The sequence below is a fragment of the Lemur catta genome, chromosome 15 (genome assembly GCF_020740605.2).
Source record: "Lemur catta isolate mLemCat1 chromosome 15, mLemCat1.pri, whole genome shotgun sequence".
NCBI lineage: Eukaryota > Metazoa > Chordata > Mammalia > Primates > Lemuridae > Lemur > Lemur catta.
Window position 1 is genome coordinate 53,387,223 of NC_059142.1, and position 25,364 is coordinate 53,412,586.

At 58.2% G+C, this 25,364-nt stretch overlaps 1 protein-coding gene across 1 annotated transcript in view; it reads left to right on the forward strand.

The window, feature by feature from the left end:
- Nucleotides 1-20,467, forward strand: part of MGAT5B (alpha-1,6-mannosylglycoprotein 6-beta-N-acetylglucosaminyltransferase B) — a 63,826-nt gene extending 43,359 nt beyond the window's left edge. The window contains exons 9-18 of the mRNA XM_045569535.1: nucleotides 1,043-1,174; nucleotides 2,482-2,615; nucleotides 6,788-6,918; nucleotides 7,373-7,378; nucleotides 11,221-11,376; nucleotides 12,417-12,563; nucleotides 12,742-12,858; nucleotides 17,717-17,791; nucleotides 19,128-19,366; nucleotides 19,890-20,467. Of these exons, the coding sequence (XP_045425491.1) occupies nucleotides 1,043-1,174; nucleotides 2,482-2,615; nucleotides 6,788-6,918; nucleotides 7,373-7,378; nucleotides 11,221-11,376; nucleotides 12,417-12,563; nucleotides 12,742-12,858; nucleotides 17,717-17,791; nucleotides 19,128-19,366; nucleotides 19,890-20,088 (1,336 nt within the window). The 3' untranslated portion in view covers nucleotides 20,089-20,467. The remainder of the gene's footprint in view (nucleotides 1-1,042; nucleotides 1,175-2,481; nucleotides 2,616-6,787; nucleotides 6,919-7,372; nucleotides 7,379-11,220; nucleotides 11,377-12,416; nucleotides 12,564-12,741; nucleotides 12,859-17,716; nucleotides 17,792-19,127; nucleotides 19,367-19,889) is intronic.
- The last annotated feature ends 4,897 nt before the right edge of the window (nucleotides 20,468-25,364 follow it).

Sequence of the window (25,364 nt, forward strand, 5' to 3'; positions counted from 1 at the left end):
CTGATGCAGTGGTGGGGACAGGAAGGTGGGAGGAGCCAGCCCTGGGGCAGGTGCCCCCTCCCCACCTGCCAGGGGCTCAGTACAGACTTACTGAATGAGTGACCCAGTGCCTCCGCCCTCTGCAGGGAGGGACAGAGGCTGTGCTGTCGGGCCAAGCAGGGTGCTGGCAGGAGGTGCTGGTTCCTGCAGACGTAGGGGACGCGGGGCAAAGGCAGCTGTGGTTGCTGGGACCTGGGGCTTTGAGCCCTTCTCCAGAGGCCACTGAGCAGATGTGATTCTAGAGGAAGCTACGAGGCTGTGGCCATACCTGTCAGGCCCCAGTGAGACGAGATGCCCCAAAGGCTCCGGCAAGAAGCAGAGGGGCAGCACCCCCACTCTGGCCGAGCTGCGTCTTCCAGGTCACCAGAGGCCACCCTGTCCTGGATGAAAACCTGCGTGGAAATGACCCGCAGCCAGTGGCAGGGCACTGCCCATCCCCCCCTCCCCCGTCCCAGGGACTCCCAAGCCTGTGCGGTGGCCAGAGCAGGTCACCAGAGTCTACAGGAGCTCGCTGCCTGGGTCAGCCCTGGGTAGCAGGACCCCTTTCGGCAGAGTGGGATTATACTCTTCTGGGCCAGGAGGTTTGGGACCCTTCAGCTCCAAACAAACAAACAGACAGGACCGCCACCCGCATTTATGGCATTTGTGAAGGTTAGATAAAGCCTCCCTCTCTGGTCAGACACAGCTCTGCAGCAAGCACATTTGTGGCCGTTACAAAAGGTGCCCCTTCCTCCTGACAGGCAGCCCAGGCCAGGTGCAGGGCTTGGCAAGCTAGCCCGGGCCGCTCTAGTCCCTCTTGGCCCTTGCTGGACTCTCTTGTGCAGTGAAAAACCTGCACGACTGTACAGGACCATCCTGCTCAGGTCCTTCCCGAGAGTCTGTGCTGAGCTCACTGCACTTTCACAGATGCCCCATCCCCCCGACCCATTCATCCTGGGAACTGGGGTAGCTGGCTGGGATGGTGGTTTCTCTGGGCTCAGACTCTGAAGGGCTCTTCTCTCAGTAACTTAGGGGTGCCGCCAGGCCGGGGGAGCTGCCCGCTCACCATGCCCCTGCCCTTTGACCTCATCTACACGGACTACCATGGCCTGCAGCAGATGAAGCAGCACATGGGGCTCTCCTTCAAGAAGTACCGGTGAGAGCGCGGCAGGAGGGTGGTGACGTGGCCCCTGCCCCCCAGCCACACGCCCAGCCCCATGTCCTGGCTGCCAGCTGGGCCCAGGGCGGGAGGACGCACTGTCCTGTGTTCTGCCTTCTGCCCTTCCTCTCCCCCCGCCACTTCCATCTCGGCCAGCTCTGATGATAATTAATAAACCGCCAAGAGTCGCTCCATTGCCCTTGTGCTGCACTGAGGCTGGGGGCAGGGGTCAGAGGTAGCCTAGGTGGAGGGGGCAGAAGAATTGCAGGAGCAGGGTGTGACCTCTGCCGTGGGGACCTGGGGGCCTGGCTCTGCATTCCCCTCCCTCCCCCACCCACCCCCCCTTGGTCTGGAGGAAGGCCATGGCCATCGCTCCCTGTCTCTCTGCAGCCAGCGGGCGCAGGGTTTAATTTAGCACCGAGCGCCCTGCTATTTATTACGCGAGCTCTGGTCCCATTGACTATCCCGTGTGATTTTATTAGGGAAAAAAGTGACAGGCAGTGTTATTGCTTTTATTATTAATGCGCGTTCTCTATGCACTGGGCGCTCTCTCCTCCCTCCCCCAGCACCTTGTGGGGGGCGGGGTGGGGGGAACAGTGCTGACTTCAGCACTCTGCAGACAGTTCTGGGTCACCAGGAGGGATGCCAGGGTGAGGGAGCTCTTGTGGAGGAGCCTGAGTCTTAGCACTTTCCTGCCCCTTCCTGCGGGTGGGCTGGGCGGAGGGGCAGGTTCCGGGGCTGCGGCCCATTCAGAGTGGCCTCAGAGCTGCCCCGGCCCGTGGTTGGCTGATCCTAGAGGGACAAGGCCCCTCTAGGCTTTGACCGCGAGGCCCCTGCCCAGCTGGGAAGTCTGCCCCTGCCTTGCAGAGGAGCCACGGCCTCCCCAGAGACAGCCCTGCAGGCAGTGGCCTTCCTGCACCCGTCCCGACAGGCCAGGCACGTCAGGGGTGTCAGCTCCTGAGCAGAGGAGCTGTGGACTCCCCACCCAGGAGTATAGGTGACCCTGGGGACAGCGGGGAGGGACCCCCCACTCCAAGCAGCGCCCCCCTCCCTAGGCTCCTCCAGGTGGTGGTAATGGCCCACGGTCCCTGAGCACTGGCCATGGACCACGGGCCAAGAGCCCCCTGTAGCCCTGAAACAAGCGGGCTGTTGTCATTCCCACTGGGCAGGGGGGAAGCTGAGGCAGAGAAGGCCCTTGCCTGTGGTCAGGAAGCAGCGTCCGCCCCGGCCACTGCACGGTTACAGCCTCCACCCAGGGACACACAGGGAGGTTGCTGACCCTGGTTCCTGGTCCTGGGGGACAGGTGCCGAATCCGGGTCATCGACACCTTCGGGACAGAACCCGCGTACAACCACGAGGAGTACGCCACGCTGCACGGCTACCGGACCAACTGGGGCTACTGGAACCTCAACCCCAAGCAGTTCATGACCATGTTCCGTGAGTGCCCGGCAGGGCGGGGGGAAGGGAGCCTTGGGGTGCTCAGAGGAGGCAGGGTCACGTCCCTCCCTCTCCTTCCTTCCTGTGCCGGTGGGCGGACTGGGACCCACTCAGTCGCCTTCTCCTTTCAGCAAGTGTGTGGGCTTTGGGGAGCAGGAAGCACAGAGGGGTGTCCTGGGCGGGGTGACCTACCCAATGCCAGAAGACGTGGCCTTCACCTTCCAGGAACGCAGCTGAGCGCGCGGCTGTGGAACGAAGGGATTCAGGGGCCTCCCCGAGGGGCTGGAGCACGTCCGTGGGTGGCGGGGGGCAGGTGGGCAGGCCTTTCCCGTGGAGGGAACAGGTGTAGGGAAGACGGCTGGACAGAGCCGGAGACTCTGGAAACACTAGAGCCGCGTCAGGCTCCACCACTGGGGACAGCGGGCAGCGAGGTGCAAGTGCACCGAGCCCTCAGTGGGGATCCGCGGGCGGAGGGCTTGGGGCAGGGGACGTGACCAGAGCTGAGCTTTAGTTTTTTAGAATGAGACTCTAAAACCCATACACACACCGACCAACCCTCCTGAATGCAGCACACTGGAAATAATTTAGCCTATCCTGGACAACTCAGGGTGGGGTCTCGATCCCGCGCCCCTGCGAGACAGCAGAGGTGTGCGGAGCCGGGCCCCCTTCTTTTCCTCCTTGTGGGGCGGCTCTCGGCTGTCACTTTTAATTACTGTCAGTACATGTGCCTCCCGCAGCACCTCACAGGCGCTCTCTGAGGGCTCTGGGCCAGAAAGCCGGAGAAGCACCCTTGTTAGGGCTGTGTCTAACTTAAGAGCAAAATGGGTTCTGAGCAAAGTCCCGAGGGACTTAGGATAAGTGAAGTGTGTGATCTTTATTTAGCCCATCAAACTCGCAGCAGCCCTTCTGGGTGCTCAGAGCTTCCTTTTTTCTTTATTCTCTAGAGTCTGGGCTGTATTAGGAGCAAATGTGATTTTTGAATAAATAACTAATGGCTTGATTAAATTCCAGAAGGTTAGGAAGGTGGGAAAGTGCCTGGAGCCCACGTGGTCCAGATGAGAAAACGGAGGCCCAGAGAGGTAGAGCGGCCCACCTGAGGTCACACAGCTCTGTGGGGCCCAGGCTCCTTCCGCAAGGGCCCTTTCAAGGTGATATGAGATTTCTCATTGTCCTCTCAGGTGAAGAGCAATTAGAGTGACACAGGGAGCAGATTTCTGGAGGGGAACTCAGATGCCTGAGTTCACATTTGAGACCTACTGTCGGTTCTTGACATTCTTGAACGTCACGGAGATGAATCCTTATTGAGGTGCATTGTCCTGGCAGAGCGAGGATGGCCGGGGGTGCCAGTGCAGGAGGGTAGCCGAAGAGGCTTCTGCCATAGTCTGCACTGAGAAAATGGGGACTTATCCCGGAGTGGAGCCCACTGGACCTGGCAAACTCCTACTCATCCTCCAAAACCCCCAAGTCAAATGTCTCCTCTTTTTACCATCACTTTCACTGATTTCCTCATCTCCTATTCTAGGCAGAAGGTCTGGCCTCTTTGCTTTTACTTTTATAATTTATGCCTGACTCTGTAAAAGCATATATTGAAGAGTTATTTGCTTATACATTCCTTTCCCCTGATAGATTATGAACTACTCAAAAAGGGGCCGCTAACTGATTTATCTTACTCCTTCTGGAGCCAACCTAGGGCCTCAGAAAATGTTAATCGATTGGAGAAATCGCAGACAGGGTGGACAGAAAGGAGGAGGGCGCCTGGCAGTTCTGTGATGCACAGAGCCCAGGAGGGAGTGTTTCCCATCTGGCCGATTCCCCAGTGAGCTAACGGGGGGCTGGCTGCTCTTGGCCTTACCCTGGCTCTGCCCCCAGGAGCTCTTTGCTTAATGGCCTCTGTTATTTTAATTGGTTGCATTACTTCCCTGTCTCCCTCCCACTGGCTTAGCTAATTGTATTCTAAATCTGTCCCTTCTGGTGGGGGGCAGGGGAGAGGAGTAGAATGAAGGGCAGTTGAGTGAAGGATTCTTTAGCTTCAGAGACTGGGACAGGCAGGCAGGGGGAGAGGCCAGGTGACAGCCCCAGCAGGAGCCAGAGTCGGGGAGAGGGGACGGGTGCTGTCGGCAAACAGGGCCAGCTTGGACAGAGCCTCCTGAGACAGGAGCGCTGTCCTGACCCCGACCACTGCAGGAAGAACTCCAGGCCTTCCTGGCCCCTCGTTAGGCCCCCAAAGCTCTAGGGGAGAGATCGTTTTTTTCCGCAACCTGTAAAGGCCCATTCATACGGTGGTCAGATTTTCAGACACAAGAATCCGTGAGCTTTCAGGGCCACTTGGACAGGAAACCATCATCTCTCCTAAGATGCACCAGATACGGATCATAACGTTTTGTGGGCCATGAGAGGTGGGTAGAAATACCACGTTAAATCTGTATATTTGTCTTGGTGGGGTGGCTCATGCCTGTAAACCTAGCACTCTGGGAGGTCGCTTGAGCTCAGGAGTTCGAGACCAGCCTGAGCAAAAGCGAAACCCCGTCTCTACTAAAAATAGAAAAATTAGCCGGGCATGGTGGTTTGCACCTGTAGTCCCAGTTACTTGGGAGGCTGAGGCAGAAGGATCGCTTGAGCCCAGGAGTTTGAGGTTGCTGTGAGCTATGATGACACCATGGCACTCTACCTGGGGCAACGAGAGAGACTCTGTCTCAAAAAAAAAAACCAAAAAAAACCAAAACAACTATACATTTGATTAAAACACACATCCCAATTTTGGAAATGTTAAAAATGTAGAAAATGTGCATCTGAAATGAAGAAACAGGGTATTTGGAATCAGACTGTTCCAGGAAATCAAGGATAATGCGGCTGCCACCAATCTCCTCTCTCACCGTAGCCTCTTCCACCGGGAAGGCAGATTAAATATAATTGGATTCAATAAACGTTTTATTCAAGATCCCAGCGCACAGAAGGGGGGGATCGTGTGCTCTGCAGAAGGACGGCTCTTACGCTACCTGCCACCCTCCCTGGCACACAGAGCTAATCGGTCACGGTGCTCCCAGCATGGCCCCCCGAATTGGAGCACGGGATTAAACGCATTCCCCGCCCTGGCGTGTGGGGCTCTGGGGGTGAGGAGTCCAGTGTGGTCTGTGCTCTGACAGAGACCCAACCACTGCAGATGGGGCCACAGAGGGAGGCACGTGGGCCTAGGGAGGGCTTCTCGGAGGAGGTGATGTGTGAGTGGGGCCGGGAAGGCTGAATAGGATTTTCTCACCAAGAAAAGGCAGGAGGGCAGCCCAGGCGGAGGGAACGGCAGGGGCGAAAGCTCAGAGGTGCGGAGGGAACAGCAGGGGCGAAAGCTCAGAGGTGCGGAAGGGAAGATGTCTCGTTTGACCGGCCCAGGCTCTGTGTCAGGTGCAGGGGACACAGAAGTGAAGAGAGCTGCTGCCCTCAGGGGGCTTGTGTCCTGACAATTGTAAATGAACAAATAAATATATAATTTAACATCTGGTCAGTGAGTGCTGCGACGAAACATAAAGCAGGCAAGGGGACAGCAAGTGACCGGGTCGGGAGAGACCTGCGTGGAAGCAGGGGTCTGGGTGGGCCGTGGGCAGAGGTCGGTGGGCGGAAAGTTGGGCAGGGCCTGGAGATGGTGGTAGGGACTCAGCCTGCGGGTTTTGTGCAGGGGAGGGACCTGACAGGACCTAGATTTGGAAGGAGCGCTCGGGAGACAGGACTAGCCCAAGAGAGCCACGGGGACAGGGGCAGCCGTCTCCAGGCGAGAGGGGACGGTGGCCCAGGCCAGGGTGCAGGGTGGGGAAGATGGAAAACATCCCTCCCCCGATGACGGGCTCTGTGACAGGTGCATATGGAGGGGGAGAAGAGCAGAGCGGCAGGTACAGCCGAAGCTTGGGGCCCAGGGGCCATGAGGGGGCAGAGTCCTGACTGGGCCACCGGGGCCCTGGGCCTCAGCCTCCTTATCTGAAAACAAGCTGGGGGACGAGATGCCCTCTTGGGTTTCCTTCTGCTCCGAGCTTTGTGATGGTCTCTGGGAAAGGACACTTTCTCCCCACCAGACCCCTATCTCCCACCCCCACACGGGGGCCCCTTGGATGGGCCAGTTCAGGGGGACCCGGGGTGTGTCCCTAGCTGTTCGGTAACCCCCTCCCCTTCCGCATGTCGGGCTGCAGCTCACACGCCGGACAACTCCTTCATGGGCTTCGTGTCCGAGGAGCTCAACGAGACGGAGAAGCAGCTCATCAAAGGCGGCAAGGCCAGCAACATGGCCGTGGTGTACGGCAAGGAGGCCAGTATCTGGAAGGTGAGTGTGGCCGCCCACGCCCTGGCCCTTCCGGGGTGCGGCTCCCTCGGCAGCCCCCAGCAATGGGTGGTGGGAAATGTCTCCCACTAATGGTTCCGGAAAAAGTTCCCTAACTGCCATTTGGAGACACCCAGCCTGGGGGCTGATGGCTTGTCCCCTCTCGCCCCAGATCTGCAGTCAACTCAAGTGATGACTTAAGGGAGGACTCTGAATAAACCCTCCACCCTGGCAAGGATCAATCAGTAAACAATGCCAGCCTAGCAAGAGGGGCTTAGCCAGGACTGGGGCTTCTGGGGGGTGAGGGACAGAGGGGGGCAGGCAGGGCTTAGCGATTAGAAGCCCATCTTCGGGGCTGGGGGCCCTGAGAGCTGCCTGCGTGGGGTGTTGCCTGCTAACCGGTCACTAACCTGCTCTCTCTCCTCTGTTCCCTGCGCTCTCCTTGGCCACGAGGCAGCTCCAGGTATGGAACGTGTTTGCCATGGGCTCCCTGGACCTCCCCCTCCCCGCCCCTCCCCAGCAACCACCCGGGGGGCTCCCCTGGCCATGTTCCCCCTACTTCGGGCTCTCTGGGGTTTGTGGCTCCTGTGAATGAACCAAGGTGGGGAGGAGGAGGGTGGTGGGGACAGCTGGGTCCAAGGCACAGTCTTCCCTGGGTTCCTCTGTGAGGGGCAGGCAGGACCCTGTTGGTTGAGGTCCCACTTGGCCACAGGGCAGCTCCCAGGGCTGAGCGGGACCAGAGCAGGACGGGTCGTTGGCATGAGGCAGGTGGCACGAGGTCAAGGTCCTAGTAAACATGCTGGTGGTGGGAAGCGTGTACTGGGTGGTGTCTGTACCCTGTGGCAAGCCTGGCGCGTGGTCATCGAATCTCATGAATCTTACAGCTGTCCTGGCTAGCATTAGGTCCAGCTGTCGTAGGCAAACTCAAAATAATCGTGACTCCAACAAGGTGGAAGTGTGTTTTTCTTCCTGCTTGCAAATTCCGGAGGTGGCCCCTCCGGGGCTGGTGCGGAGCTCGCAGGGTTGTCCTGCCCTGCTGACCTGCCACGTTAGTTCCTACCCGCGTCTGGCCACAGTGTTCCAGACGGCCACCGTCATTTAAGTCATTACATCTGCATTCCAGCCAGCAAGGAGAAGGGGGACAGAGCTGGGCACAGCATCTGGGGCCATTTTCTCTCCCAGGCTGTTGCCGGCTCTGTCTCAGTCATATGAGGGCGCTGGGACGTGGCTATTCCAGGCAGCGCAGCTCAGCTGTGCCCAGCTCGCTTCTGGGTCCTGTGACTGAGAAGAGGAGAGGAGACTGGGGGACACCTCACAGTCCGCGCTGCTATGTGCCAGGCACTGTGCTAAGTGCACACACGCCTTTCCCCTTGTAATCGTCACACCACACGCGATCACACCCACAAACGAGGACGCCAAGGCTGGGTGCGTGGGCAAGCCCACAGCGAGTGAGTCAGAGCTGGCATTCCAGCCTCCGTCCGTGCAGGTCCAGAGCCGGACGCCCAGGCCCGACTCTGCGTAGCTCCCCAGGGTCACGCGCCTTGGAGAGTGGCAGAGAGCAGCCTTGGTGGCAGGAACAAAGGTCCAAGACCTCTACTGAGATATCGGAGCTCACCGCAGGGTGCAGGGGTGCTGGGAGGTGGTGCTCACCGATGCCCATCGCCACAGCTGCCCGGGAGGCCCAGGAAGCCCTGTGCCCCGGGCGTGGGGAAGGGGATAGGGTTGGAGGATAATGGAACAGGGTGTCTGCTTTTACCAGAAAACCCTGTTAAGAAACGGCCCCGAGAGAATGAGAGGGTAGGAAGTCTGGGAAGAGAAAGGTTTTATCTCTGGCCTGGGAACTTCTGTGGTAGCCCGGAGCAACTCTGTTCAGCAACAGACCTCAAAGAAGCTGCTTCCAGAAAAAGACAACTTTGCTCTGGTGTTTGTAACTGAAGGCAGTCAGAGGTGGCCGGACGGAGACAAAAACAAGAGCAGCATCCTGGGACAAGGGCCACCCGGAGTTCAGGGGACCAGGTGGCAGAGAGGCAGAGGAGGGAGAAGGGGGGGTCATTCATCATCTTTATGGGGAGCAGGAGCAGAGCCGGGCGAGGTGTTCGGTCATTTTTGTGCTCAGCAGGCCTGTCTCATTCCAGCTTCCCCAGGAAGTGCGGCCTGAGGCTAGGACTTCCATGCTGTTTTATTAGAGTGTTGTCCCAGGGTGTGGGGTGGGGGACAGAGGGAACACAGCAGGGAGGGAGAGGCAGCTGGTTAAGGTCCAGGGCAAACCTGTCCTCACCACTGGAGGGAACATTCCAGGCCCTCGGAGCATCTTGTGGGTGAGCCAAGGCGTAGCTTCCCAACCCCAGGTGGCAACCCACAGATAAACCGCGACTCAGGGAGCCTTGATGAGCTTTTCTAGGTTCATGTAGAAAGTTTTGTGCGGGCGTGTGCTTTCATTTCCCTTGGTGAATGCGCAGGAGTAGAACAGCCGGGTCATGTTGTGGAAATGCGTTTAACTTTTTTAAGAAAAGGGATTACTGCGTTTTACAGTTGGACCAGCAATGTGTGAGAGTTCACGGTCCTTTACCAACTCATCCATGCTGGGTGTGGTCAGTCTTTTGCATTCTAGCCTCCGTAGCAGGCGGGGAATGGTATCTCACTGGAGTTCCAATTCTCGTATCCTAATCACGGAGGATGTTGAAGGTATTTTAGGTATTTTTGTGTGCTTGTCTTCCAGATATCTTTTTTGGTGAAATGTGTTTTCAAAAAATTTTGTCCATGTAAAAAACTGGGTTATTTTCTTACTGTGAGTTGTTAGAGTTCTTTATATAATCTGGATACAAGCCTTTTATCAAATACATGCTTGGCAAATATTTTCTCACAGTCTGTGGCTTGTCTTCTCTTAACAGTGTCTTTCAAAGAGTAAAAGTTCTTAATTTTAATCAAGTCCAGTGTTCTCTTTTACGGATTGTGCTTTTGGTGCTGTGTCTAAGCAACCTTTGTCTAACCCAAGTTCACAAAGATTTTTCTGTTATGTTTTCTTGTGTAAGTTTTATGGTTTTAGGTTTTACATTTCAGTCTATGATCCATTTCGAATTAACTTTTCATAGAATATGAAGTATAGATTGAAGTTCTTTCTTTTTTTGCGTATGGATATCCAATCTTTCATGACCATTTGTTGTAAGGACTGTTGGTCCTCCACTGCAATGTTTGTGCACCTCCGTCAAGAATCAATTGACCACACGTGTGTGTCTATTTCTGGACTCTGTTCTGTCCCATTGATCTATTTGTCTATCTTGACGCCAATACTGTGCTGTCTTGATTACTGCAGCGTTATAGTAAGTCTTGAAATCAGGTGATATAAATCTGCTAACTTTGTTCTTTTTCCGGTTGTTTTGTCTATTCTAGATCCTTTGCATTTCCAAATGCACTTTAGAATTAGCTTGTCAGTTTCTACAACAACAACAACAACAAAAAAAAAAACCTGCTGGGATTTTGACTAGGATTTCGTTGGTTACTTTTTTCTTTTTGAGTTCTGGAAAATGAATATGAAAAATTATAGAAATAATTTGAGGTCAAGGATGACACTGTTTTCTTCATGAAAGCATTTACATTTACTCTTAGCTTATAGCTGGGGGCTCTGGCAATCCTGGGTTACCATAATCAATATAGCGGCTGAGATGATTTAAAGTGAATTCAAGTCCTGCAATAGCTGGTCTAGTTCTGTTCCACCCTCTTTTCCAGGGTTTAATTCCTCTGAGTTCCAGCCAAAATATGAGTTTCCATAGGGTTCCTCTTCTTGGGATGGAAAGAGGGATGGATGGACGGGATGGATGGATGGGTGGATGGGTGGACGGGGAGATGTGTGGAGGGATAGAGGGATATGTGGATGGGTGGATGGAGGAATGAGGGAGGGAGGTGGATGGAGGGATGGGGGAGGGATGGGTGGATGATCTAGGCTCCAGAGAGCTCCACAACTCCTCAGAGGTACTCAGAGGTCATTAGCGGTTCAGGGGAGGCCAAGTGGCTCCACCTGGGTCCATTTAAATGTTGGTCCCGTAGGGTTTCTTTGGAAAGAAAACAGTTCTGTGGCTGAAAGTAATCCTGAAGCCTCTGTTCTAGTCCAATCTCCACAACTCACAACTCACAGATGAAGAGATGGAGGGTCAGAGAGGAGCAGAGCCTAGCCCCAGGTCCCACAGCTAGTTAATGGCCAACCTGAGACCCACCCCACATCTTCTGACCTCAGGGCCAAGGGCATGTCCTTTGCTGACTCTGTCTTCCATGACGGGTGCGGCTCCCATCTCCCTCCCCTTCTTGCAGGGGAAGGAGAAGTTCCTGGGCATCCTGAGCAAGTACATGGAGGTCCACGGCACCGTGTACTACGAGAGTCAGCGGCCCCCCGAGGTCCCGGCCTTCGTGAAGAACCACGGCCTCCTGCCGCAGCCCGAGTTCCAGCAGCTGCTGCGCAAGGCCAAAGTGAGCCCCTTCCCCGCTCCATGCTCTCCCCCTCCTGCCCACGGATGCCAGGCTGCTTCCACCGCTTGTGGGTCTTTCCACGCGTGGGCATACCCCAGCATGCTCTGCTGCCCTGAGTCCCATGTTGGTCCTCCCGGGGGCCGGCCAGCACCCAGGGGCAGAGATGGGGGTGCCCACCAGGCAGAGGAGGCCCTGCAGTGAGAGGGACCTGGCAGGGCTGGCAGAGCCATGGCTCAGTGATGGGGCAGGGGGTGGGCTGCCCACCTGGCCCCTTTCAGTAGCAGTCCAGTCTGATGGGGCCAGGCCTAGCTCTCAGAGCCACTGAGGCTGAGGGCAGGGTCCTGGCTGGAGTTGTGTTGGGCAGTCCTGACCGACTGCTTCTGGGCGTCCCTGAGCTGTATCTCTGAGCAGCCACTGGCACAGTGGGCATAACCCACTGCTGGGTCCTGCAGTATCAGCGAAGGCTGGGAGGGTCTCCAGCCAGCTTCCAAGCCTGCTCCTGGTTTCCTCATAACTTCTTTCCTCAGACCTCTTGGATGTGTGTGTGTGTGTTTGTGTTGGGGGTGGGGAATGCCTTTGTACAGTGAACAACATGCACAACCTCACATAGCAGCCCTAGATTGAGAATCATTTATTATCCGCCTTCTCGGGGCCAGCCCTGTGAGTGCTGCCAGCACAAGTTATGGGCTGCGTAAATGTTTTTAGGATAAGTGAGGGAAGTTCTTTGGGGTTGTTGCAGGTGTGGGTCTGTAGCCTTCTAGGCTTGAAACCATTGCTCTTCCCTTTCCCACCCCAGAACCGTAGCCTGCCAGAGCAGGAAGGGACCATGGATAACATCCAGTCGGTCCCGTATTTCACAAATGTGGAAACCGAGGCCCAGAGAGGAGAGGCGCTTGCCCAGGGCACAAAAGGGTCTAGGCTGTCTTTACTGGCCCAGCGGCCTCCTGTGAATTCCCAGCCCCTAACCTTGTCCCTGGTGTCCTGGGATTCCTGGGCAGTGGCGGCCCCGCCTCCCCTGACCACTGTGCCCCCTTCTTCAGCTCTTCATAGGGTTCGGCTTCCCCTACGAGGGCCCCGCGCCCCTGGAGGCCATCGCCAATGGCTGCGTCTTCCTGCAGTCCCGCTTCAGCCCGCCCCACAGTTCCCTCAACCACGAGTTCTTCCGGGGCAAGCCCACCTCCAGAGAGGTGAGTGGGAGAATGCCACCGGATCGGGAGGGTCCAGGACAGAGCCCCTGCAGCTCCTGGAGGAGGGAGGCTGAGGACGGGGCAAAGGCAGAGGTGGGATGTGGGCGGGGCAGCTGCCTTCGGCCCGGCCCAGCCCAGCCTCAGGCACAGGGAACAGCTGTCTCTGTGCCCCGGCCAGGTGTTCTCCCAGCATCCCTATGCGGAGAACTTCATTGGCAAGCCCCACGTGTGGACTGTTGACTACAACAACTCAGAGGAGTTTGAAGCAGCCATCAAGGCCATCATGAGAACTCAGGTGAGATCATTCGGGTCCGTCCGTTCAGTGGGTCTTCATTATAATTAGAAAACGGTGCCCTCTGGGTGAATTCAGACTTGCAGGCCTGAGTTGGCAAAGGCATCCACCCCTTCCCTGGTAAGACTCAGCTCTGAGCCAGAGCATGTGGATTGAAGAGTGGAACAGGAGCCCCGACTCATAAGCTCAGGTGTGTACATGTGGGGAATACCTTTGTGCAGTGAGCAACCTGTACAACCTTACATGGTAGCCCTCGATTGGGAATCATTTATTGAATACCGTTGAGGGCCAGGCACTAAGTAGATATTTTCAGGGTGAGTATGTGGAGGTTCTTTGAACTGTGTTTCAGGTGTGGGGCTGCAGCCTTTCACAGCACATGTCACACTAGAGTGTGTATCCAGATCGCGTCGGATCTTCTTAAAATGCACGTTCTGATGTAGCCAGTCTGGGTGGGGCTAAGCTCTTGCATTTCTAGAGGTCAGGGTGGTGCCAGCGGTGCTGGTCCTGGGGCCACACCTTGAGTGGCAAGGCAGTAGAACATTTCGAGTCTTTGGCGAGGGTGAGTGTTGGTGTGTGTAGGTGCACACGTGTGGGCTGGGTGAGAGGGAGGAGGAGCTTGTGCCTGAAAAGCTCATGTCCCTGGTGGGCACCTCTGGCTTTGATAGCACCTTGTGTAAAGCTGGTTCCTGCATTCTGGGCAGGGGTGAGACCCGGCGAATCGCACTCCGCTCACCATGATCCTCCCAGACCTACTTCTTGCTGTAGATCAGACACCATTGAGCAAAAAATACCCCTCCCCTTCCCTGCCCAACACCACGGTCCAGAGTGTGCCTGAGAGGGCGTGCTGCTTAGGGTGAACTTGTGGGTCTGTGGCAGACCCTTGGTTGCAGCAGTGAGTGACATGAGAGCCAGGTTCCTTCTGCACGAGAGCCAGGCCCAGGCAGATAGGACGCAGGCTGCTGCCCCAGGGGAGCTCTCGGGCAGAGGCTGGCATGGGTAGATCCCTCCACGGGGTCTTAAGGGCTTGGCTCTGGGCCCAGAGTCCTGCCTGGCTGTCCCGAGCCTGAGGCAGGGCTGCGTTTTAAAAGCTACCTGCCTGCGTTCCATGTATCACGACCCCGCGCCCTAGGCTGCCCCTCTGGCAAATGGCCCCAGAAGGTCCCTCCCTCCGTTCCTTTACTGATAGAAACAGCCTCGTCCTGCCCTCCTCTGTCTGGGTGAGTTTTTCTCCAGTGAAAGTGCCAAGAAGAATATCACTGGGTCACCGCTCTCATCTTTAGTTGTGACAGACACAGCGGGGTGTCTGCACAGTGGCGGGACCCCAGATGCAGCTCTGGCAGTGAGGGCACCTCCACTGTCCCCTCAAGCGTGAGCTTGAGCAAACCTCCTTTCTGTAAGTTCCTCAAGGTCATGGACTGTCTGAGAGTGGGTTCCTCCAGGAGGTGACCCCAAGACCAGGGTTTTAGCACAAGTAGTTTATTTGGGAAGTGACCCCAGGAAGGAGCTGGGCATGTCATCAAGCAGGTGGAGATCACCGGGGCCCCTGGGAATAGGGTAGGTCCTGTCCCAGAGCTGCCCTGCCCACCCAGCGTGGCTGAGGCCTGTGCCAGGGGACACCAGCTCCTAGCACTGCTGGCCTGCCCCTTGTACGGACTGAGCGGGCCAGAGGCAGCCCTGAGGTGGAGAGTCACAGGTGATGATCCCTGCTACAGTGAGGGGCTGTTTGACCTTGACCTTGTAATTAACGCTGGCCCCAAGCCAAGCACTGGCCTAGATGTGGGCTTGGATGGAGAGGGGGGGAAGGGCCCTCAGCCCAGTGTGGTCCCGTCCTGGGCTGGGGGTTTCTGGCAGGGCCTTGGGAAGCAAAGGTAACTAGGAACTTGGCCCCTTGGCCCAGGTCATAGGCCAGGCATTTGATTGTTACCAGTTTATAGGCTAAAATGGAGCTAGAAGTGTAACACCTGTGCCAGGAAAGAGGCCTCTGGGAGGGGCCTGGGCGCAAAGGGAAGACAAGCCAGTGAGGTTAACTCTGGTCAGTTTCACTGCTGGAAACTGACTAGCCCCAGCCACGCTGCCCCCAGCAAGGCACAGGGGTAGGGACAGAGGGACAGGGCCCTGGGACCCCCCCCCCCCACTGCTCTCCTCTGGCTCCTTCTCCCCATTTCTCAACCCCCCTCCCTCTGCTTTCATTTCTCCCCTTCCCCTTGCAAAGCCGCCACCCCTCCAGGGCTCCTCATGCTCAGGGGCTGGCGCAGGGCTGGGGACCCAAAGGCTTGTCCCCATCCCCAGGGGCCCTGGCACAGTGTGAAGCCAAATGAGCGAGACCCCACCCTGTGGATAACGTGTCCCTTGACACGGGGGTGGGGTATAGGGGAGGCCGGGCAGGTGAAGGTGCTCAGACAGTCTTGGCTACTCCTGGTTGGAAACACAAGAAATTAATAACCGTGGCAGCCCCGCGGAAGGGGCTGAGTGTCTGGGATGGGAGGAAACTTCCTTTTCATTGTTTTCCCTTTTGTTTTTTATTTTTACATGAACATGTTTGATTTTGTTAATGAGAAAATAACAATAACAAAAGGATCATGGAAGGTGTTGCAAATCCCACAAGCTGAGCCTGAGCCTCTCTGCCTTCAGGCCCCTCCATTCTGTGGGCCCACCCCTCTCCATTCACCTTTTAGCTCAAACATCCTTCACCTTTTAGCTCAAACATCTGTGTGCCAAAGAATCCACTGGGAGGTGCTTAAATGCAGATTCCTGGGCCCATCCTCCATCTTCTGATTTAATAGGACTGGGTTTTGCCTGGAAATCTGCATTTTAAACAAATACTCTGGGTAATTCTAAGAATCGTATTTTAAAAGACAGATTTAGGGACAGCTAGCGGAGGCTGAGAGCAAATGAGGGCCACCATCAGGGACAGTGGCTTGTTCTGCAAGTCACGTGGCCTTTTACAGGAGCGGGAGGTGGGAAGAGAGAGGCTTAGGACCCCCAGCCCAGCTGCCCCCAACCTGACAACAGCTGGGGAGGATCAGGGGCAGGTGCCCTTCCTGCCATCTCTGGGCCCCCTGGGGTTTGCCCGTGACACCTCTCTGTCCACGGCAAGGCCGTTCAAGGTGATGCCGACGCCTGCCCCCCCATGCCTTCCCCACTGTCATCCCTGCAGGCTGGCAGCGCCCGCACCTGTCATTCTGTCGAGACTGATTACAGTGCACACCTGTAATTAGACCTAATGGGGTGACGCCCAGCCAGGCAGGCTGGCTCCCCGCAGGGGACGCATGGCAGGCTGAGCAGCTGGCTCGGACTTGTCCCCTGCGTGGGGCCTTGAATTGCCTTGTGACAAGGCTTCAAATGTGCCGGGGAATCGCTCGGAGACTTGCTGTCATGGAGTAGGGCAGTGATATTTAGGGGAAAAATCTCTTCTCTGGGGGCTTTATTTATAGCCTTGGTCTCATGCCTTGTCCCCACGAGACCCCCAGAGGTGTGAGGGGGCTCAGAGGCTCCCGGACTCTGTCCTGTGTCTCTGGGGACGCGGCTGGGGCAGCAGTTGGCTGCCAGGGCCCTCTCGGGCCGTGGGCTCGGGAGGAGAGCAGGTTGGGGCCGGCCTGTGCGGAGCAGGGGGCTCTGAAGGCTGCGCCAGAGGGTGCGATGTGGGTGGGTGGCTGCACGCAGGGCCCCGGGACTCTCTGGGACTCCGGGACTGCTCCAGATGGAGCCAGGTGAAGTCAGCCCTGGGACAAGGTCAGATCCCCAGAATCGGTTCAGCTGGCCAGGGACAGGACTCCCGAGGGGTGGGGTCCACAGGCAGCAGGACCCAGTGTGGCCCGACTGGACGTCCTGACCCTCCCCATCCTGATGAGGAAGACTGCGGTGGTTGCAGGCTTGAGCAAGGCTGTCCGAGTTCACCACCTGGGCCAGACGTGCGTTTCTGGAGCGGCTGGCAGGAAAATGGCATCACTAGGTGGGCTGGGCCAGGGGAGGTGCCACCAGGGGTGTTGGGGGGGGCAGGTCGAAAGCTAACACAGACCTTTCTCTGCGGCTGGGGTGGGGCATTCCTGTGTCCTGACCTCAGCCCCTGCCCATGTGGGTCAGGGGTTTCCTCCACGGTGGCTCGTACTGGGCCTGAGGGCTCATGGAACAGGAAGGGGAGGAGGTGAGGGGTCACCTGTCTCTGTGTTCCCCTTGCTTCTCGGACCCCAGGGTAGGTCGCTGCCACACTGCTGGCCGGTCAGAGGGCACGTGTGTATCTCACCAGCTCCTGCGTGCCCGGCCCGGGCAGGGCACTTTACAGATGTCGTCTCATTCCATCCGACTGGGAGATGCCCCTGTGTTCTTTTGCGTGAACATTCCATGTCTTGGGCAGGGCACAGGCAGAGCTGGGGAAATTCCACGACTATTTTCTGAGTGCCTACTGTATGCCAGGCACCGTGCCCGGCACCGGGGATTCAGTAGTGAACAAGCTGTAGTCTCCACCTTCCAGGGGTCCATACGCTCATGAGAGAGACCAGGAACAAATGGGAAATGATAACACAGGTGTTAATCTTATGTGGGGGTGGCGGGAAGTCTGGGGTGCCAGGAGCCACCAAGGAAAGTGGTCCTGTGACTGGGGGGGGGCTCCCCGCTCCCTGGGGTGGGAGATGCCTAAGGGCGGGGGCACAGGAAGAGCCAGTGTCAGAGCCGGGGAGGGGCTGGGGTGCTGAGCCCTGTGCTCAGTGCAGTGGGTGGGGAGGAGGGGCAGGGGAGGTGAGGCTGGGCCTCGGGGTCCTGAGCCAGAGTCCCTGGGGGCCACTGGAACAGGGCCCCTGGGCTGCGTGGAAGGCCGGGTGGGTGGGCGGCCGGCTTCCTCAGTGTCTCCCTGTCTCTCCCGCAGGTAGACCCCTACCTCCCCTACGAGTACACCTGTGAGGGGATGCTGGAGCGAATCCACGCCTACATCCAGCACCAGGTACTCAGCCTTCAGGAACCGCACCCCAAACCCAGACCTTCCCGCTCCCCCACCCCTGCCCCTCCATGGGCCTTCCGGGATCCTTCCTTACAGCGCCTCGGGGCTGGGGCTGGCGCGCGGGGTGGGGGCCGGGTCTGGGTGTCAGCGGGAAGCAGCCCCGGGCCCAGCTGCAGAGCCCCCAAGCCGATAGCACAAACAGGGAAACACAAAGACTTTTGTTCTTATAGAAAAGCTATTTAAAAGTTTGGTGGTTTGATTGGGCACATGGGAAGTGCAGAAGCCCCCTTACCCCTCCCCCCAGATGGGTTGGTGAGACTGGGGTGGGGGGTTAAGATCTCTGTCCTGAGCAACCAGGGGGCAGCCGCTGCTGCCAAAGCCCGGCCACCCCGACCCCCGAGTGAGTGCCCGGGCAGGCAGGTGTCCCAGAAGTTGCACTCCTTTCCCCTGGGTTGCGGGGGGCCTCAGAGTGCCTGGAAGCTGTGGGTGGGTGGGTGGGCAGGGGGAGCCCTGCCAGACATCCTGACCCAAGAGTCCGGGACCCCCTGCGAGCCCAGCGGGTCTGAGCTGCCAGGAGGGTCTCGGGCGGCCCAGGCAGAGCGCGCCTCTCAGGCTCCAGGTCTGCAGCGGGAGGCCCGCAAGGGCGCCCCTGGGCTGCGGGGCTGGGGCAGGCTGTCTTGCAGCTACTGGATATTTCCACAGATGGTACGTGACCTCCCTTCGTACCTCGCGCCTGGCCCCAGGGATGTTAGGGGCCGAGAGAGGCTGGTTCTGCCCTGTTGCTTTACGGACAGGAATGCTGAGGCTCCCAGGCGGGAGGGCACGTCGGGCCGTAGCGTGAGGGGCCAGGGCCCAGGCCAGGGCCAGTACCCAGGACTCTGTGGCCTGTGGGGACTTCCTTCAGGAGGCTCGCAGAAAAGTGTTTGCTGGGCCCCGTGGTGCCTGGAGCTGACGCCGCAGGGAGAGCTGCACTGCGGGCCTGGGGCCCTGTCCCACCACGGGCGGGGCTGTGGGCCCCACTGGACAGCTGGAGCCCGACCCGAGCGGCCAGGCAGCGCAGGGGCACAGCCTGCAGACGGCCCGAATCCAAATCCCGCCTCCGCCGCCCGGCCTCCGGGTCCTGGGCAGGTTCCTTGGCCGCAGCCCCCACTCCTCCCCTGCAGAGCACCTAGGGCCACACGAGTGCACACTGCACTAGACGGGTAAGGCGTGTAAGGCTACCTGGTATGCAGTAGGCGCCCAACAGTGGAGGCTCTCACTGCGACTCAGGGCCCTGTCCGTGGTGTCGCCCAAGGGCTTCTGCGCCCGTGTCCCCTCCCTAACACTGCTCTCCCGACAGGACTTCTGCGCAGCTCCAGGCCCCGCCCCGCAGAGCCCTTTCGTCTTGGCCCCCAACGCCACCCACCTCCAGTGGGCCCAGAACGCCAGCGTGGCCCCTGGGGCCTGGCCCCCGGCGCACTCCCTGCGGGCCTGGCTGGCTGCCCCCGGGAGGGCCTGCACCGACGCCTGCCTGGCCCACGGGCTCGTCTGTGAGCCGGCCTTCTTCCCCTTCCTCAACGGCCGGGACGCCTTCCGCAAGTGAGTGCCAGCCCTGCCCGCCGCCCCCCAGCCCGGCTCGCCTCCAGCCCTCACTCCCGGGGCCCTGGCCCACAGCCCTGCCAGCGCTGGGGGGATTACTGCTTCCCGGTGAGTCAGGAAGGATCCAGAGGGACCCTCCAGGTTGGTGTTAGGGCACGGCTGCCACACTCTTGGCAAAGCCCGAAACCACCAGGGGACACTCCTTCCACCTCTGCCCTCTCCTCCCCTCCTCTCCCTCAGCCCCCGCCTGGCTGCTCGGGCAAGCTCTAGGCCCTGACCACAAAGGCCACCCAGGGGTTCCTCCTGCTGAGGCCGCCTAGGACCCCAGCCCCTCCAGGCCAGGCCCCTCTCCTCCTCACCAAGGGTCCCTGGACCGCAGGTGGGATTAGGAGCTGTAACCCATCTCCTTCCCTGGTCCGGGGTAGGGATTGGCCCAGCAGCGGGGAGCAGGCTGGGGGCAGCCCCCACTGCATCCTGCCTGGGCGCACTGGCCCAAGCGACGACACCGTGTGGTGCCCGCCAGGCTGCAGGTGCCCTGCGACAGCACCGAGTCGGAGATGAACCACCTGTACCCGGCCTTCGCGCAGCCCGGCCAGGAGTGCTACCTGCAGAAGGAGCCTCTGCTCTTCAGCTGCGCCGGCTCTAGCACCAAGTACCACCGGCTCTGCCCCTGCCGCGACTTCCGCAAGGGCCAGGTGGCCTTGTGCCAGGGCTGTCTGTGAGGCCGTCCCTGCCACCTTGCCGGGCGTCCACGCTGAGCCTCCCCGGCCACAGGAGAAAGCACCAGCAGATGCCGTGTTTCGGCCACTTGCCCTCCCGCGACTCCCCAGGTGGGAGCGTCCTCCCTTGGCCAGGAGCGGGCAGAGGAGAGCCGTGCACGGGAGCAGCAGGCAGGCAGCACGGCTGAGGCCCTGGGACCCCCAGGCAGGCTCCTTGGTCCCATCCTGGGGACTCATGGCAGCAGGATGGCCAAGCAGATGGTGGGCTGGTCAGAGGGTCCCCTTGGCCCAGGAGCAGGTGGTCAGAGGCCCCCCGCTTTGTGTAAGGCCAGATCTGGACCAGATGGAGAAGGGGCCCAGGACAGGGCCCCCTGGCTTGCAGAGAGAGAGAGGGAGGGAGGGAGGGAGAGGGGCTGCTGCCCCATTTCCATGAAGGGTCCAAGGAAAGACACCCCTGGGGAGCAGGCCTGGGCCTCACTTGCTCTGGGTGGGGACCTGTGAGGGAAGCCGTGCACAGGGCTGGCCTTGTCCCTCTGGCTTGCTGGGGTGTGGACAGGGGGCCGGGCCTGGGGGGAGGCAAGGCCTAGGGCCCCTGCCTGTGTCTCCTCTCAGCCCCACCCTCCCTGTTCCCTCTCCCTCCTGATTTCCCTATTCCCCCCACCCTCGCTCTGCACTTGGGGACCACAGTTAGGGTGGGGAGACCACCCCAACCCTGGTTGAATTGTTTCCCTCTCCTGCTTGTTCCAACTCTATTCACTTGGGCTTCTCCCCAAACCCATCCTGGCATGACCTGCGATTCCAGACCCTGGATTTGTTTCCAAGGGGCAGGTTTCCACCCAGCCTCTGAGAACAGGCTCTGGGACCCCTGTGCAAGGGGGTCCTTCATGCACCCCAGCATCGTTTGCAGGTAAGGGTTTGGGACAGAGCTTCAGCCACGGCACGCCCAACCCCACTCCCGGCTGTCCAGGCCACCATTCCCCAGGTCCCCACCACCCCATCAGTGCAGCACCCATGACCAGCCTCCTCTGGTCTCAAACCACCTCCAGATCCAACTGTCGCTCTCTGTGTGGCATGCCTGCCCCAGCCCCAGGACGCCCCTTCCTGTCCACCCCGTGCCCAGAGCCGGGCCTGACTCTTGGGTCAGGCTTCCGAACACTGCCACCCCCAGTTTTATAATCCCACTCCCTCCCCGGGCAACACCACCCACCAACCCCAGCCCCGCCAGGGAGGCAGCCCCAGGACACTGAGAGTAGGGGAGGTGGCCAGGTCCCGGGGAGGGGCTCGAGGCTGGCCACTCCCCATGACGAGCCCCCTCCAGGCCAGACTGGCCCCGAGGCTGCCAGAAACTGCGAGAAACTCGGTAGTTCCCAAGGACTGACCTGTGGGGAAAGCAATAGAGACACTTTTCTCTCTTTTTTTAAAGATTTATTTCTTGAAATAATAAATATTTTATTGGGATGTGAGATACAGAAGAGGAACTGTGCTGCTTCTTGTGTTTTCCTGGGACACAGATTCGGGGGCAGGATCTGGAGCCCCCAGAGCCTGTTCTGAGTTGCTCAGGGCACACAGGGTGGTGCGGGGGCTGCAGAGCTGGCGTCCCTGCTGGTGCCAAGACCGCGGGCCTCTCCCGGCTGCCCCGTGCTCTGACTGCAGGGACCCTGACAAGCGGAGTCCTGCTGGGTTACGCTCACCTCCGGCCTCGCTGGCCTCCAGCAGCTGCAGCTGTGAGGTCGGAGAACACAAGTGCGTTTTGATAAGGGCCTGAGCAGACGACAAGCTAGCTGAGCTGATGTTCACAACCCGTACTGTGCCTCTGGCCCTGGGCCCGGAGTTTGTCATTCATGCTCCTGTCAAGGAAGTACCATTATTATTAATATATTTCCATTTCACAGCAGGGAAGGCACAGAGTTTAAGTAACTTGCCAAGGTCACACAGCTTGTAAGCAGGGAGGTGGGATTTGCTCCAAAATGGGGGTCATTTCAACGTTTCTGTGAGGAGCCATTGCCCTGATGGAGTGACAGTCCAGCTTGGTACCTGGGCACAGTCTGGGCTCTGGCTCTGGATGATCCTATGTGTGACGCGCTCCATGGTCAGGGCTTCCTGCTGCCCAGGGGTTCTCGACTGTGGGTGGTCTTGCTCCCCAGAGAACAACTGGCACCGTCCAAGGACATTTTTGATTGTCAGGACTTGGGGCAGGCGTGGAGGGCCACAGGCATCCGGCGGGCAGAGTCCAGTCAACATCCTGCAATGCACAGGACAGCCCCAACCACGCGGAATGATCCGGCCCAAAGTGTCAGCAGTGCTGAGTTTAACAAGCCCTGTGCCGGGCCGGTGTTTCTCAAATTCTGGCACACCTCGGAACCCCTGCTTCTGTGCTTGCTGGGCCCAGCCCTGGGTTCAGGAAGTCTGGGGTGGGGCCTCAGAATTTGAGTCTTTAATCAGCTGCAGGAGCTGCCGCTGCTGCTGGCCAGGGCCTGCCCCGTGTGTACCGCGGGTCTAGACCACGTGGGTTCCAGGAGGTGTTTCAAACTCAAGCGTGTAAATAACCAGGTGCCACATAGTTTTAATATGGGCAGTCAGAAGGGCTCCTGTCCCCCAGTTTGTGGATGGAGGCCCAGAGAGACCAGGGGTCTTGTCCCTAGGACCCAGGCAGGTGCAGGAAGAGCCCAGGTCTCAGCCCCTTTCTGCTTCTGCCCCTTCTGTTGTGCCGCCTGCCTGAGGAAGCTGAGAGAAGAACACACAGCCAAGTATTCTCCGTGGTCACGTCCAGCAGGAGGGGCGAGGCTCAGAAACCTGGCCAAGGCCGCCTTTTAGGAACTGAGCCTACTTTAAGAAAATGAACTATTCTCTTGAGCAGTTTTAGGTTCACAGCAACACTGAGTGGAAGGACAGAGATTTTCCATATGCCCCTGGCCCACGCGCACAGCCTCCCCACCGTCAGACTCTTTACAATCTGACCCCACACTGATACCCCATTGTCACCCAACGTGCACGGCTTACATTAGGGTTCGTTCTTGGCATTGTACAGTCTGTGTGCGTTGACAGGTGTTCAATGACGCAGCCACCGTCACAGCACCATACAGAGTCACAGCCCTACAAATCCTCTGTGCTCTCCTGTGCCCCCTACCCTAATCCCCGACAACCTCAGATCTCATCGGTCTCTCTGTAGTTGTACCTTTTCCAGAATGTCACATAGATGGAGGTGCACAGCACGTAGCCTTTTCAGATTGGTGTCTTTCTCTTAGGAAGATGCATCTACGTTTCTTCTACATCTTTTCATGGCTGGACAGCTCATTTCTTTTTTTCTTTTTTTTTGAGACAGGGTCTCTCTCTCCCAGGCTGGAGTGCAGTGGCATCATCATAGCTCACTGCAGCCTCCAATTCCTGGGCTCAGGTGATCCTCCTGCCTCAGCCTCCCGAGTAGCTGGGACTACAGGTGTGTGCCACCATGCCCAGCTAATTTCTCTATTTTTTGTAGGGATGGGGTCTTGCTCTTGGTCACGCTGGTCTCGAACTCCTGAGCTCAGGTGATCCTCCTGCCTCAGTCTCCCAGAGTGCTAGGATCACAGGCATGAGCCACCGCGCCTGGCCTGGATAGCTCATTTCTTTTTAGCACTGAATAATACTCCATTGTCTGGATGTACCACAGTTTGTTTTTAATCCATTCCCTGCTGAAGGAATTCCTGGTTGCTTCCAAGTTTGGGCGATTATGAATAAAGCTGCTATAAACACTCATATACAAGTTTTTGTGTGGACACACATTTCCAACTCATTTGGGCAAATACCAAGGAGCACGATTGCTGAATCATATGGTGAGAGTGTGACTGTTTAGTTTTGTGACTGCCGAGCTGCCTTCTGAAGTGGCTGTCCCGTCTCGCGTTCCCGCCGTCACTCAGTGAGGGATCCTGCATTTCCACATCCTGGCCAGCATTGGGTGTTGTCTGTGTTTCAGAGTTTGGTCATTCTAATTGGTGTGTAGTGGTCTCCCTCAGTGTTCTCATTTGAATTTCCCTGGCGACATATGATGTGGGGCATCTTTTCATATGTTTGCTGTCTGTGTAGTTTCTTTGGTGAGGTGTCTGTTCAGGTCTTTTGCCCATTTTTTAGTTGGGTTGTTTGTTTTCTTATTGTTGAGTCTTAAGAGGTCTGTGTATATCAGTCCACTTTTAAACCCTATCTTAACCTTCCAACGGGGCGGAGGTGGAGCCGGAGGGGCTGGCTGGCAGCGGGCGGAGAGGATTTGAAGACTGGACAGAACTTGCAGCCCGGACGCAAGACCAGAGAGACGCCAACCCTTCCTCCCTAAACCAAAGCTGGCCACCCCTTCCTCAGCCCCGGCCACCCCTGAGCAGTGGAGGAAATCACAAGCCCAGGGCAGCATCACCATCTCGCCGCTACAAGGCTTACAGGTGTGGAGACAGGTCTGAGGAAGCCCCTCAGCCGCCTGTGGAATCATCTGGGGACACCTGGGCTGCACCCAGACCAATCAAACCGAAATCTCCAGGCAGGACCCAGGTGTCAGAGTTTCTAATGGTATCTGCTGGGAACCTCTGCACTTAGCAAGTGCCTGGCCAGCTCCCCTCCACTCCCCTCCTGGCTGGGCCCTCCCAGCAGGGGGCTCATTTAAAGCCTCAGCCCTCACCCAGCCCCCAGGCCAGAGGCAGCCGCTCCCTGCAGCCCAGGGCTCAGGACTGAGCCTGGCAGGTGAAAAGGCTGTAGGTTCAGCCTGAGTCTGGGGCAAGGAATGCAAACAGGCTTCAGCTGGCTTCAAAACAGAATCTCAAGTTCAAGGGCAGGAGAGAGAGCATGCATGGGAGACTAACAAGCTCCATTCCTTACAGCCAGGGAAGCTGGAGGGCAGCCAGGGAGCTTCTCCTCAGGTCTCTGCAGCCTGTGGGAGCCTCTGCCCTGTTAGCCAGGGCCAGTGGCTGGGCTGGGCTGAGGCCGAGCAGCCAGAACCTGCTGGGGGTCATAGTTCCTGCAATGTATTGTCCTGCCTTCTCTAGAAGTCTCTAAAAGGGAATCAACATATTTCCTTAAAGGGGAGGAGGCTCTTTTCAGGACTGTGCTGGGGAGAGGCTGTGCTGCTGCCGCCCCCGCCACCCCCACTCCTGACAAGCTCAGCTGGGAAGTGAAGACGGGAGTGACAGCCCTGTCACGCTGCGCCCTGCACCCCAACCTGCACTGCAGGGCCCCCCCCCTCTGCACTTCAGTTTCCTCCGCTGTAAAACACGGAAAATAATCCAAGGACACGGGGGTGGGGATTACAGGAGGTAAGG